At 48.1% G+C, this 12,083-nt stretch overlaps 1 protein-coding gene across 1 annotated transcript; it reads left to right on the top strand.

Moving 5' to 3' along the window:
• The first annotated feature begins 3,861 nt into the window (after nt 1-3,861).
• On the top strand, nt 3,862-5,697 carry RSC1A1 (regulator of solute carriers 1). The gene has a single exon (XM_074161692.1). The coding sequence runs from the start codon at nt 3,862-3,864 to the stop codon at nt 5,695-5,697; it is 1,836 nt and encodes a 611-aa protein (XP_074017793.1).
• The last annotated feature ends 6,386 nt before the right edge of the window (nt 5,698-12,083 follow it).

A 12,083-nucleotide genomic window follows, 5' to 3' on the forward strand; every position in this document is an offset into this window, starting at 1 on the left:
GGCCTGGCTGTAGTGAATCAGCAAGAAATGGTTTACATGTGTGGCTTCTAATGCCAAATTTAAGTGCTTATTAGCTTAAGTTACAGCAGGCAGAGAGAAACACAAACATAGATTTGACCTTGCCCCTGTCGGGTTTTGACACAGCGGAAGGTCGGATTCGGTAGCTCGGGCTCACGTCTCCTCACATAACCTGGCAGCAAAAAGGTGCAGATGTAAATATTAGTTCTTTTTCCGTTAAAATTTTAAACCTGATGAAGCCTGGGTTGGTTTTTGCAATATCTTTCAATTTTAGGTGAGACTTTGCAGATATCATAGTTGGTTGGACTTAGTTGTCTGCTGAAAGGGTCAAATAAAAAGCAAACCTCGGCCTAAAATATACAAGCCCTTACAATAAAAGTATTTTAGTCGAGTGCTTTAAAATGAAAAGTGCCTAAAATGACTTAAGTCAAAGCAGCTTATGCACCAAATACAGTTCTAAAGACCACATGGCTTTGTTCAGACTAATCAGCGGTCTCTGGTTCTCCATCGACACTGAGTCCTAGAGGAATGTAAAAGATTTATGAGAATAGGAAACCATTTTGTGTGTTCACTTAATGCTTGTAGAGCAAAGCTAAGGTAGGGCTTGTTTAGATAGACTGTGTTTAAGTCTTAGACTTGTTACAAGCCTCTGGCTCACAGGCTATATCCTAAAGTGTCAGAATATTAATGTACAGCCTCTTCTAAAACTATCAAATCATAGAATCGTTTTGGTTGGAAAGGAACTTTAAGATCATCGAGTCCAACCATCAACCCAGCTCTGCCCAAACCTGCCACTAGCCCATGCCGAGGCACCACGTCTGCCCGGCTTTTAAATACCCCCAGGGATGGTGACTCCACCACTGCCCTGGGCAGCCTCTGCCAAGGCTCAATAACCCTTTTGGTGAAGAAATTTTTCCCAATATCCCTCCTAAACCTCCCCTGGTGCAATTTGAGGTTGTTTCCTCTTGTCCCACGGCCTGTTCCTTGGGAGAAGAGACCGACCCCCCCTGGCTACACCCTCCTTTCAGGGAATTGTAGAGAGCGAGAAGGTCTCCCCTCAGCCTCCTTTTCTCCAGGCTGAACACCCCCAGCTCCCTCAGCCGCTCCTCACAAGACTTGTGCTCCAGACCCCTCACCAGCTCCATTGCCCTTCTCTGGACCCACTCCAGCCCCTCGATGTCTTTCTTGTCATGAGGGCCCCAGAACTGGACACAGTATTCGCTGCTGTTAGATGGTAGGAAAACCAAGTGAAGGGACAGGAGACTGGAGAAGGAGAGAACATAACGCAGGACCGAGGAAGCTCAGCGTCCCATGAGGCCTCTTCTTTCACAGCAGCTTGAGTTTTTGCTGCCTTCTGGTAGATGGTACAACAGAAATCGCTGCACACATCTGTAGGCTATTGAAGTTCTCACTTTGAATGCACCTGGATTATTCTTGAGCTTTGTTTAATCCCCCTGAAGCTCCCTTTAGTGAGCCTCATGATTCCTGCCAGCTGACTGGCTGGTGTTACCACACCTGCGGAAAGGCAGTGAGGTGGTGGTGGAGTCCTGGTGTGTTTTGCTGTCACCTGCATCCTCCACATCTGCTTCGTTTATGTCTGAGAGCTTGCCCTTTTTTGCCAACGTGCCGTGTTTCCTACCACCACTGGGAAACTCTGCTTAGGGAGGATTTACAGAACCGGCAGCAAAACTACAGTTGCTTTAGGAGGAAGAGTATTTAGGTGCTTTACCCCATATACATCTTTTCACGCTGACAGCCTTGATACAGGAAAGGCGCCGCCACCACAGACGCAACTCAGGTTTTTCCTGATACAGAGAGGGATTTATCCCTGATGGTGCACTTTGTGCAGAAGGGTTTGTTCCGGGTGTCAGCTGGATCGATGTTGCCGATGGGGCTGGGGTTCACCTCCTGTGGGTACCCCAGGAGGAGGAGGATGAGAGTGAGTCTCAGGAGGATGACCCCGAGGAGCACTTGGCAGAATCCCAGCTACTTCTGCTGTCTAAATGCCGGCAAATCCCCGATGTGTTTGTCTGATCAGACCCTTATTACGCATCCACTGAGTCAAAACACAGTTTTGCTTCCTCTCTAAGAATTGCCTTGGGACCCGAGAGCAGGAACGCAATCCTACTGGGTAGAAACAGAAAAAGATCTCTGGTTTTCATCTGCATCCTGTGTCACAAGCCTTCTTGCCACCCTTATGAAAGATGAGCGGCCTGAAAACCTGCAGGATAATTCTGGCTTTTTAATACTCCAGTGTCGCCAAGTTGTTGCAGCTGCATTAAGATCAGGTGTGCAGCCAACAGAAGGGATCTCTCTCTGCAGCGGCTGCTCTGTTTTATACCAAAGCGTATCGATCAGAGGTGCAGCACTGCAGCATGTAATGCACCATTTTTATTTAACGGAGAATAAAAGAGCAGACTTCTTCCATGGAAGAACTCAGAGGAAATCCTGGCTGTGCACATGAGCATGGTTAGCTGTCCCCCGGTCCACCAGGGTATCTGTAAAAAGGGAAAGACTTAAGGTAAAACAGTGGTATATGTTTAAGACCACTGAGTTTGGAGGCCTCTGGGAAAAGAAAGGGAACTAATGCAAGAAATGAGGCAGCACAAAACCTGGATATCTGACACTGGGGAGAGTAGGGCTTTAATGGAAGAGCAGGTGCTCGTTCAGCAAAGGTCACGTTAGTGATTTAACAAGAGCACGAGAGCCGATACATTAGCAAGATTAGACCATTAGCATGATAAGTTCACTTATTTAATCTGTCCTGATAACGAGAGCCAGTGTTTGGTGCCGCTGATAGAGATCTGCAGTTCATCTGCTCTCCGTGTGCGGAAGGAAACAGTGAGCTGGGTTTGAACACCTGGCTGTCCCTTTGCTCTGCTCTCCCCAGCCTCGGGCAGCAGTTCCTTTGGGGAGTTTCTGCCTTTCCCTGTAGGATCTTTATTGAATCACAGAATGATACGGGGTTGGAAGGGACCTCTGGAGATCACCCAGTCCAACCCCCTGCTAGAGCAGGGTCACCCAGAGCAGGTCCCACAGGAACGTGTCCAGGCAGGGCTTGAATGTCTCCAGAGAAGGAGACTCCACCACCTCTCTGGGCAGCCTCTGCCAGGAAAGGAGGCTCACAGGAAAGAAGTTCACAAATCATGAAATTGTCAGAGTTGGAAGGGACCTCTGGAGATCATCTAGTCCATCTTTATGCTTCCCTTTTGCAGCAAGCTGGTGTTTGCTCGCCTTCTCTTACCTGCGATGGCACTAGACGTCGCAAGGCAACGGAGAATTGATTCTCATTTCCCTGAAACGTGGCTCCTGAATATCTTCAGCCGCACAGAGAACAGACCAGTACGGTGCTAGACACGTGCCTTGTGCTGCCTCTATTTTATCGAGTGTGTAGTATCACCCACAGACCACTCTGCAACACAGCACAGAACAGCCTTTAAATTGTTCACCAGCAGAGTTATTTTTGACTTGACGTAAGGAATTTCCCAGGCAGAACTCTTGGAAGGCGGCGAAGGCGAGGAGCTCCTGCTGCTCGTATGCTGTCATGGTGGACGGTCGGGAGGGGAGCTGTGAGGCAGCAGGACTGGAACCGTGCATGGGGTGTGCTCTGAACGCTAACACGAGTTTGGTGTGTTTGTTTCCTAATCCAAACAGAACGTCAGAAGCCTTGATGCATGTAGTGTGTGTTTACTGCAGCTGGAGTGGGCCACAGACCAGGTATTTATAGCCATCGGTTTATAAGTTTTCGCTACTGCAGTGGAAACTGGTTCTCCCGTGTCCTGACTCCTCCTTTCTTTCTGTCTTCTGCTAGAGAATAGTGACAAAGAAACTACCTCACTGGAAATGCCCTCATTACCAGCTTCTGATGGGTTTCAAAATCCAGTCCAGTCTTCAGGACTAAATTCCAAGATCTGTAATCCCACAAATCAATTACTTGATCGTTCTGTCTCTGCCCCTGCTTCAATTTGCTCATCCGAATCTAGCCTCGCAGAGCCCATTGATCCCAGAGCCGGCAAGTCTTTTGAGTCTCCAACTGAATGCCAGATAACCCCAGAAAAAGAACATCCTCTCTTGTTACAGCATCTTTCCGATAACGCTTCCTTGGCAAATGCTGACCCTTCTCCCCAGCTGGGGGAGGCAACCTGTTGCAATCCAGCTTGCCTTTCAAAGACAACACTCAAAGAAACTTTTATTGCTGACAGTCTAAAGGAATGTAACGCTGAAGAACAAGACCGTGGTCAGGAACATCCTTTGGAAGTGACAGAAGAAAATAGTTTGGCTGACACTGTGACTAAGCGCAGGCAAAATACAGATATATGTCTGTTTTCAGAACAGGAGCAAAAGCATGAGCTTCTCATACACCATCAGACGTGCAAAGAACCAGAGAAGGAACATCTGGAGAAGCAAACTGAGACAACTGACCCAGAACCTCCTGGCCGCGTTGGTGGGGTTGAGGAACTTGTTGTGGAAGAAGCCAGCCAGCAAGCAGATCCTCCTGCGAAAACAGGAGGAGATGGACCGGAGAAAGCAGGTCTTCCCTGTGCGAAAGGGAGTATCCAGCTGTCAGCCTCGTGTAGCTGTGTGCACATGGAAGCCCTCATGGAAGTAGATGTGGTTGAGCAGCCTGTAGCTGAAGCGCCTAGCTCGGCAAGCGAGCGGGGGCGACAAGCTGAGAACAGGAGTTTGTCTGACCTGAATTTGGACACCTTTTCTATGGAGGTAGAGTTGCTGAAGTCTGCGTCGTCCTCAAATGATCTGCTTCCCACTGCTGATGTCCCGCGGTCCAAAACCACTAGTGAACTTCCAGCAAAGTATAATGAGTTGTCTAATTTGGCGGCTGAAGACAGCTCTTCACCCTCCAGCATCCCTCAGCTGGACACGGATCCAGGAAGACCTTCAGAAGAGCCATGTTTCTCTCTAGCATCAGCCTTGAAGGAGCTGCACAAACTCTTGATTATCAGTCGGAAAGGAGAATGTAAAATCCTTGCCTCGGAAGAAGTCTCTCAGCTGGAGATCGCTCACACAGAGCCAGCAGCACAGCAGAAGGGGCATTCTGAAGAGGAGCAGAAAGGCTCAGATCCCACCAGCCAGGAACAGAGTTGTTCCTTCTGTGAGGTGAAGTCTGAAGGTGGAAGAGCAGAGGGGAAACAGCCTCAAGATGCTGACACAGAAAACGGCAGCCCCGTGCAGTCTGCTCTTGGGGAAGGTTCTTTAGAGAGGCAGGAGTTTTCAGGTAAGAGCGATTTGGCCCTGGTGAATTCTGCAGCAACATCTGACCAGCAACAGAGCTCTGAGAAGACGGAGGTTTTGTCAGAAGGTTACCAGAGCCCAACTTTGGAGCAAAACGCATCCATTCCCTCTACCCCTGCTTTGGATAAAGGTGTACCTCAGGATTCTCGGAGCCTGTTCGCAGGAGCACCTGGGAGCAGCAGCAGTTCTGCTCCTGAAGGTCCGTGGCCGCTGGGTGAGTGTGAGGACCACCTGCTGAGCCCACCCGCTGGCTATACTGGCCGTATGTCGGGTGCTTCACCACCTGCTTTCCCTGCGGCTGATGTTGATCGCATCCTGGGCGCTGGTTTTACCATGCGGGAAGCTCTCGAGGCTTTGGAACAAGCGGATGGAAACGCAGACCTCGCTCTTCTCATTTTGCTGGCCAAGAGTATTGTTGTTCCTACGTAACTATGGAAGAGGTAGCTGACTGGGGTGTCTTTTCTTTTAAAGGACATATCTAAATTATACACCACAATGTACAAGCAGAGCCAGATTGAGCCAGATTTTTTGATTATTTGCAGCCAAAGTAACTTGTCTCTTCTGTTTTACTTGTTAGATTTGGCCTTTTAAAAGAAAGAAAACGTCCGAGCGTTCTGTGGACAGGATAGCTTTTAATTATGCGTACTGGGTTAAAAAATGATGGTTTTATTTAAATGTACAACTTTAGAATAAGCTCCAATTTTATGAATAAAAAGCAGAAGCCATTAAGATCACCGCCCTGTCCAGCGCAAAGCAGAGTGTGAAGCGAACGGACCGTGCCTGGGTGTGCACGGGCCAAGGAGGTGCACGCCGAGTCCGGTACAAACAGCGCTCGTCCAAACGGACTCCGGGGATTTATTTTATCTCTCTCCTGCGCTTTGTAACCCGGCGCGACGCTGGTGAAACTCTTACGGCAGCTACTCGAGGTATGTAGGTGCCCACAGACGTGTAACACTTTGCGGGAGGGGGCTTTTGGAAGCGTGCGGTTTCGTGTGTGCACGGGGAAGGCCGACGCCGGTTTTTGCCAAACCCTTTTACGCTCTTGGGCCAGTGTGTTCAAGTTTACAACGTGGGGATAGAAGAAGGGAAGGGATAGAATTTGGTGCTACCAAAACTTAAAGGACGTTTTAACTTATTTGAAGATGTGCTGGTATTAATGGTAAGGGGGCGGGAGGGGGAGGGAAAAGGAGTATTTTACAATTTTTTTTTTCTAGCCTTGCCCACACCATGTTCCCCCATATGAAAGAAGGAGCTCAACCACTTGAAGGCAAAACCTTAATGATGAAATTGTTTAACAAACTAACCGTGTGTTATGGCTCTTAACCCCTCCCACTCTACCCCGGGAAGAACGAACTGTTTGAGCGGATGCGTTCTCTGTGCACCGAGCGGGGACGTGATCGGAAGAATGAAGAGATCTGCTTTGCGCTCGTTTCATCTCAAGGTTTGGGGATGATCAGCCGCGGAAAGGCAAACTGCAGGAAGCCTGTAGTGGCTGGTGGGGTACTAATTTAATACCTCTTAACGAGCGAGGGCTCCCCAATAGGGTTTCTGAAACAAATGCACTGACGTGGCTTCTGCGTAACAACCGTCGTGGCCTTCTGGGAAGTCCTTGGTGAGGAGCCTGGTGAGGACTCACCGAGGCTGTGCTGTAGGAAGCCCTTTCCAGATGCTTTATTTTAGGGGGGAGATGAACTACTTTTTGATGTTCTGCAGAGCTCCCAAACGCTGTTGGGGAAGGGGAAGGAAAGCGTGGCTGAAACACGATACCAAATTTTAAGCAGGAACTTTGACATAGTCCCACATGCAAATCTTTGTGTCAAGTGTTCATCTTGAACTTTCTGCTTTGAGCTAAACCTGAAGTGATGGCTCAGCAGCGGCTGGAAACACGTTTTGTTCATGGCTTTCGTTTGTTGTTATCATTGTCTCAGGCCCGTGTTCCTGGTGTTTTGTTTTCCCTGTGGCTTAGCAGATTGGCCTGCGTGTTTGCTAGGCTAGTTTTTCATGCAGGGCAGCATTTAAAAACAACACAAATTTGGTTTCTTCTGAATTTGCAGGAGTTTCTGATGTTGAGTGAGTGGTGGGTGTCAGATTTTCCTTAGATGCTTGGGTAGCCGGGAGATCCTTTAGAATAATGAAGAGCTTTAAGGCGTTCCTCTGTCTGTTGAACGGAGCTTCTGCATGAGCTGTGAAGGTACCAGCAAGGCCTGGGGCTCCCGGACACGTTTAGCTCATATCCCACTGCTTGTGATGCCAGCGGCAGGGATTGCTCCGTGCGGATGTAAGAATTTGGCTGGTTGGGGACCCCTTGCTGGAGCAGCATCAATTAATTCACTTGAGGGCTCTGTTCACAATGAGTTACTGAGGCAGAACTGCAGCTTTAGGGTCTTTGAGAGTTAATCCTGTTGAAGTTGGTTGGTTGGTTGTTTTTTTTAATATTCTCCTTGCAATGAGCACCTCAAATCAGCAGAAGCCCCCTCTGTGAAGGGTTACGCTTGGGCTGGTACAGGAGACATCATCGGTGTCATCAGATCTCTCTCTAGAAGTCTTAGGAAATAACATCTATTAGACCCCGTTCCCATCTGCATCTGGTTCCCTGTCAAAAGCAGCAACAAGAACGAAGCTCCCAGCTCCCGCATCCAGAGCATCCTCGCTCTCAACAGCCCAATCTGCTCCCGATTCAGGCACCGGGGTCTCAGTGAGGGGGTCCTGGGAGCAAGCCCCTGCCTGGTACGTGGATCCCAGCTGCGGGCTGGCCCTCTTGGGCACACGAGAGCTGAATTCGCACCTTTCACCTGCAGGTTCATCCTCCGCCAGCTTTTTGAAGCACCGGATGTCAGCCATCCAATGTTATACCCTTCCTGTATTTACATTTTATGTTTTTAGAAGCAATTGCTAATAGCTAGACGAAGTACTGCTGCTTTGCACCAAACTGGGCAAAGGCTCTAGTTTTACGGCCACGTTTACTTAGACTGCATATACAGAATTTATGCTATAAAAGCTTTAGAGCATCAGCCAACTTTGCTTCAATGCTCAGTTTTATTCTTTGTCAAATAGAATTTTTGAAATCTGCCCTTCTGCCAAAGCTGTACTGAAGCATTTATCAATAGTGCGAGAATTTCCTGGGTAACTTTCTCTGAACTGCTAGAAACAAAGCCCAACCCCCAGTGATAAATCCTTTTAAAACTATTTTATCAAGTTGGTCCAAGCCTGGTGATTTAAATCTCTTGGTTTCAGAGCCTTGCTTTGAGTGAATGGCTAAATTAGAGAATCATTTTTTTAGGAGCAAGATTTATGTTGGAGAAAATCTGGGCAGTGGTGAGTATTTAAGGTTAAAATAAAATGTAATAGAACATGTATTTAGCGAATGCTGTCTAAAAGTTGTCCTCTGTTTTCATGTGAGTGTGTGTCCTCTCTGCTGTGTGCACACATCCTTCGCTCAGCCTTTAGCAAGCCCTTAACGAGTCTCTGCTTACCTGGCTCATAAAGTGGGAATACTTCTATTTTAGCAGGGATTTTAGCAGGACAGACTGCTTTTGGCTAGAGAGGGAGGGTAAAGGTAATGCCAAAAGCTGTTCAGGTTTCCAAGGAGCCATGTACCCTGGCCTAAAATAAGTCTCTTCACTATTTTCTCTCCCCCTTCTCGTTAATCACTGCCCCAATGTACTAATGTCACAGCAGCTTAGCAAAACGATTTCAGTATGAAAAATCCATCTATAGAACACAAAGAAACACTCGGAAGCTGCTTCATAAAGATGCCAGTGGCTGTGGGGACCTGGGTGGGTCTGTAGAGCTGGTTTCTGGGTGTTTCCTGAAGCCCGTGTGGTCATGAACCTCACTGTTGGTTTCTGAGGTTTATTCTGGTCCGTAAAGATACTGAAGGAATTTATTCGGCCTCTTGCTGTTTCTGTACCTGAGGTTCTGGGTGAGTTTAGAGGTGACGTTTAGCGAAATACCGACGTTTCTGGGCACAGATAATTCTGACGAGAGAAGGGAATATTTCCTGGTGCTGGTCCCTGGCATGTTTACCTGCTGCAGGACAGAGCTGAGCTACCCTGCGTTATCCTGACAATCTCTGCCTCCTTGCTACGTATGGTCAACTTTCCACGTAGACACTCGGTCTCCAGGACTGTTAACCTTGTACCTCCTCGATGTGTTCCCTTCTTCCTGTCTTTGTCTCTCCCTCTTGCTGTCTCCTTTCCTCCAAAGTAGCAATATTTAAGTGTACTTCCGGAATGCTTAACTTCCAGATAAGTTTTCTTTCAAACACTATGCCATTTATAAATAAAAGGAGGAGCGGATCCTAGAGGTTTCTTCACCAGACTTGGACTCCTTGCCAAATGGCTCCCCGGAACTCTAACATGAATTCAAAGCGGAGAAATCGAGAGTTGTTTTTGCCTGCCTCTCTCGGAGGTCAGCTTGGGAAACGGGGTCGGTTTCGTGTACATCATTCCCTCTAAAAGCGTTCAAGAGATTTCTTCCTGCACTGTGTAGACGTAGCTTAGTCCGTGATCCAAACGCGTAGCCGTTTGGGTTACTCTCTGACTGATGCTTTTTAGCTTAAAAGAGTTTTTTCAAACTCACTTAAGGAACTTGAGGGAATCAATACTCAGGAATCCTAAAGCTGGTTGCATTTGTGTCATTTACTCTTCTGGGCTGAACAAACCGCGCTTGTCCTCGCAGGTGGCTGAAGGGAGGAGTGGTTGTGTCATCGGAGAATGGGATGTGGTTCTGCCCAAAGTAATACACACTTGATTCTTTTTTTGATTTTATTTTTTTTTTAATATTGGGGGACTGTTTATCAACAAAATTGATGTGTAAAAAAAAAAAAATTTGATATTTAAAAAAAAAAGAATAAACACTTTATCATAATGTTGCTTGATCGGTCTGTCTGTATTTCTGAGGTCAGCATCTCTGCGCTCACATCCTTCCCTGGCTTTTTTTCCAAAGCCAATAGAATTTCCTTAAGGTAAATGTTGCCATTTTGAACATAAATGAGTAGAAATCTGTGGTTAAAATGATTCCAGTTAGCAGGGCCTGGGAACAGGCATGAGAAATTCATGTATTCCCCTTCTATGGAGATGGGCTGTTGACTCCTTCAGGCAGGACTTGGAAGTGGAAGAGCATTAGGGTGCAACACAAAACGTAGCACTTGGCCAAAGCAGTGTCTGCTGGAAAATGGAGTGAGGCGCTCCTTGTGTCTCCTCTGGAAATGCCTCATTTCCACCCACGTTAGGAGAGGATTTTATTTTTCTGGAGCTGGGAGCTAATCTCTTGGGACATCAAAAAATAGGCATTTGTATCCCTAGAAAGCTTAAGAGTCCCATTCTCTTAGTGTCATGTAATCACAGAACGATATGGGGTTGGCAGGGACCTCTGGAGATCACCCAGTCCAACCCCCTGCCAGAGCAGGGTCACCCAGAGCAGGTCCCACAGGAGCGTGTCCAGGTGGAGTTTGAATGTCTCCAGAGAAGAAGACTCCACCACCTCTCTGGGCAGCCTCTTCTGGGGCTCTGCCACCCTCACAGGAAAGAAGTTCCTCTTCATGTTTAGGTGGAACTTCCCATGTTCAAGTTTGTGCCCCTTCCCTCTTGTCCTGTCCCTGGGCACCACTGGAAAAAGACTGGCCCCATCCTCCTGACACCCACCCTTGAAGTATTTAGAGGCGTTGATCAGATCCCCCCTCAGCCTTCTCTTCTCCAGACTGAACAGACCCAAGTCCCTCAGCCTTTCCTCAGCAGAGAGATGCTCCAGGCCCCTCAGCATCTTTGTAGCCCTCTGCTGTCCCCTCTCCAGCAGTTCCCTGTCCTTCTGGAACTGGGGAGCCCAGAACTGGTCCCAGTGCTCCAGATGGGGCCTCCCCAGGGCAGAGCAGAGGGGGAAAGATAGTTTTCTTTCAGTACTGTATACAAGTGCAAATTAACGACACTGTCACAGTTGTGTTCATGTTTGGGATTGTCCCAGACTCTCTGATTTGGGGCATTAGCACTTTTAAATCTGCAGCTCAGAGAGGTTCAAACCCTATGGAATAAATGTAAAGGTGACTGCAAGTTGGTATGTTTTCCTTGGTTATCTTTTATGGATGCTTTAGGACTAGGACAAAGAACCCCCCACAGAGGTTTAGAGTTTAAAAACGACACATGAAGGTTTCTTTGAGTAGTCACGTGCGTGCAGGGGCTGCATTAAGAGCAGGAGCCAGATGCAGAGAGGTGAGCGTTGCATCACACCGCTTCCTGCACCCGAATAGCTCAGAGAATGGTCAGCAGCAGAAAGGTGACTGAGCTGTCGCCCAGAAATTCCACAGTGCCACTCGCTCGGGTCTGCTGCTGCGTTTCTCTGCAGTCTCACGGCTTCGGCACGTGCCTGGTGTTGCTTTGCCAAGTGAAGCACTTTTGGGGCAGGTTTGTCACCAGGATGGGATTTGGAAAGTCCTGCTGGCCAGCCTGGCTTTGGATTCACTCTGGCCTTACGTCCATTACCTGCTCTGCCTCTTCTTTCCCTGGGGGTAAACTGGGGGCGAAGGACCCCCTCAGACACGCAGTCGCTCCACTATGCCATAATTGACTCTGACAACCAAGCTCACTAATTACAAGGTGCTGTCACGATTGCCAATAAAAGCACTGAGTCACGCAGACAGGGATGCGAGTGGTTGGTGGTTGAAATCCCTACAACAGCAGCTGCCAAAGGAGTGTCTAGTTCCGAGTCCCTTTGTTACCAAATGAAAATGGGAAGCGTTTTAAAACCAAAACACTTGTGCCTGGCTGTGGAAATGGAGGTGTGCTCGCAGGCCTGCATGTTGGTCGTGAGATGCAGGGCTC

The sequence above is a fragment of the Numenius arquata genome, chromosome 20 (genome assembly GCF_964106895.1).
Source record: "Numenius arquata chromosome 20, bNumArq3.hap1.1, whole genome shotgun sequence".
In the NCBI taxonomy this organism is placed as follows: Eukaryota; Metazoa; Chordata; class Aves; order Charadriiformes; family Scolopacidae; genus Numenius; species Numenius arquata.

Bases quoted from the DNA above. Each gene is read 5' to 3' on its own strand.
- RSC1A1 (XM_074161692.1), top strand. From the start codon at position 3,862: ATGCCCTCATTACCAGCTTCTGATGGGTTTCAAAATCCAGTCCAGTCT.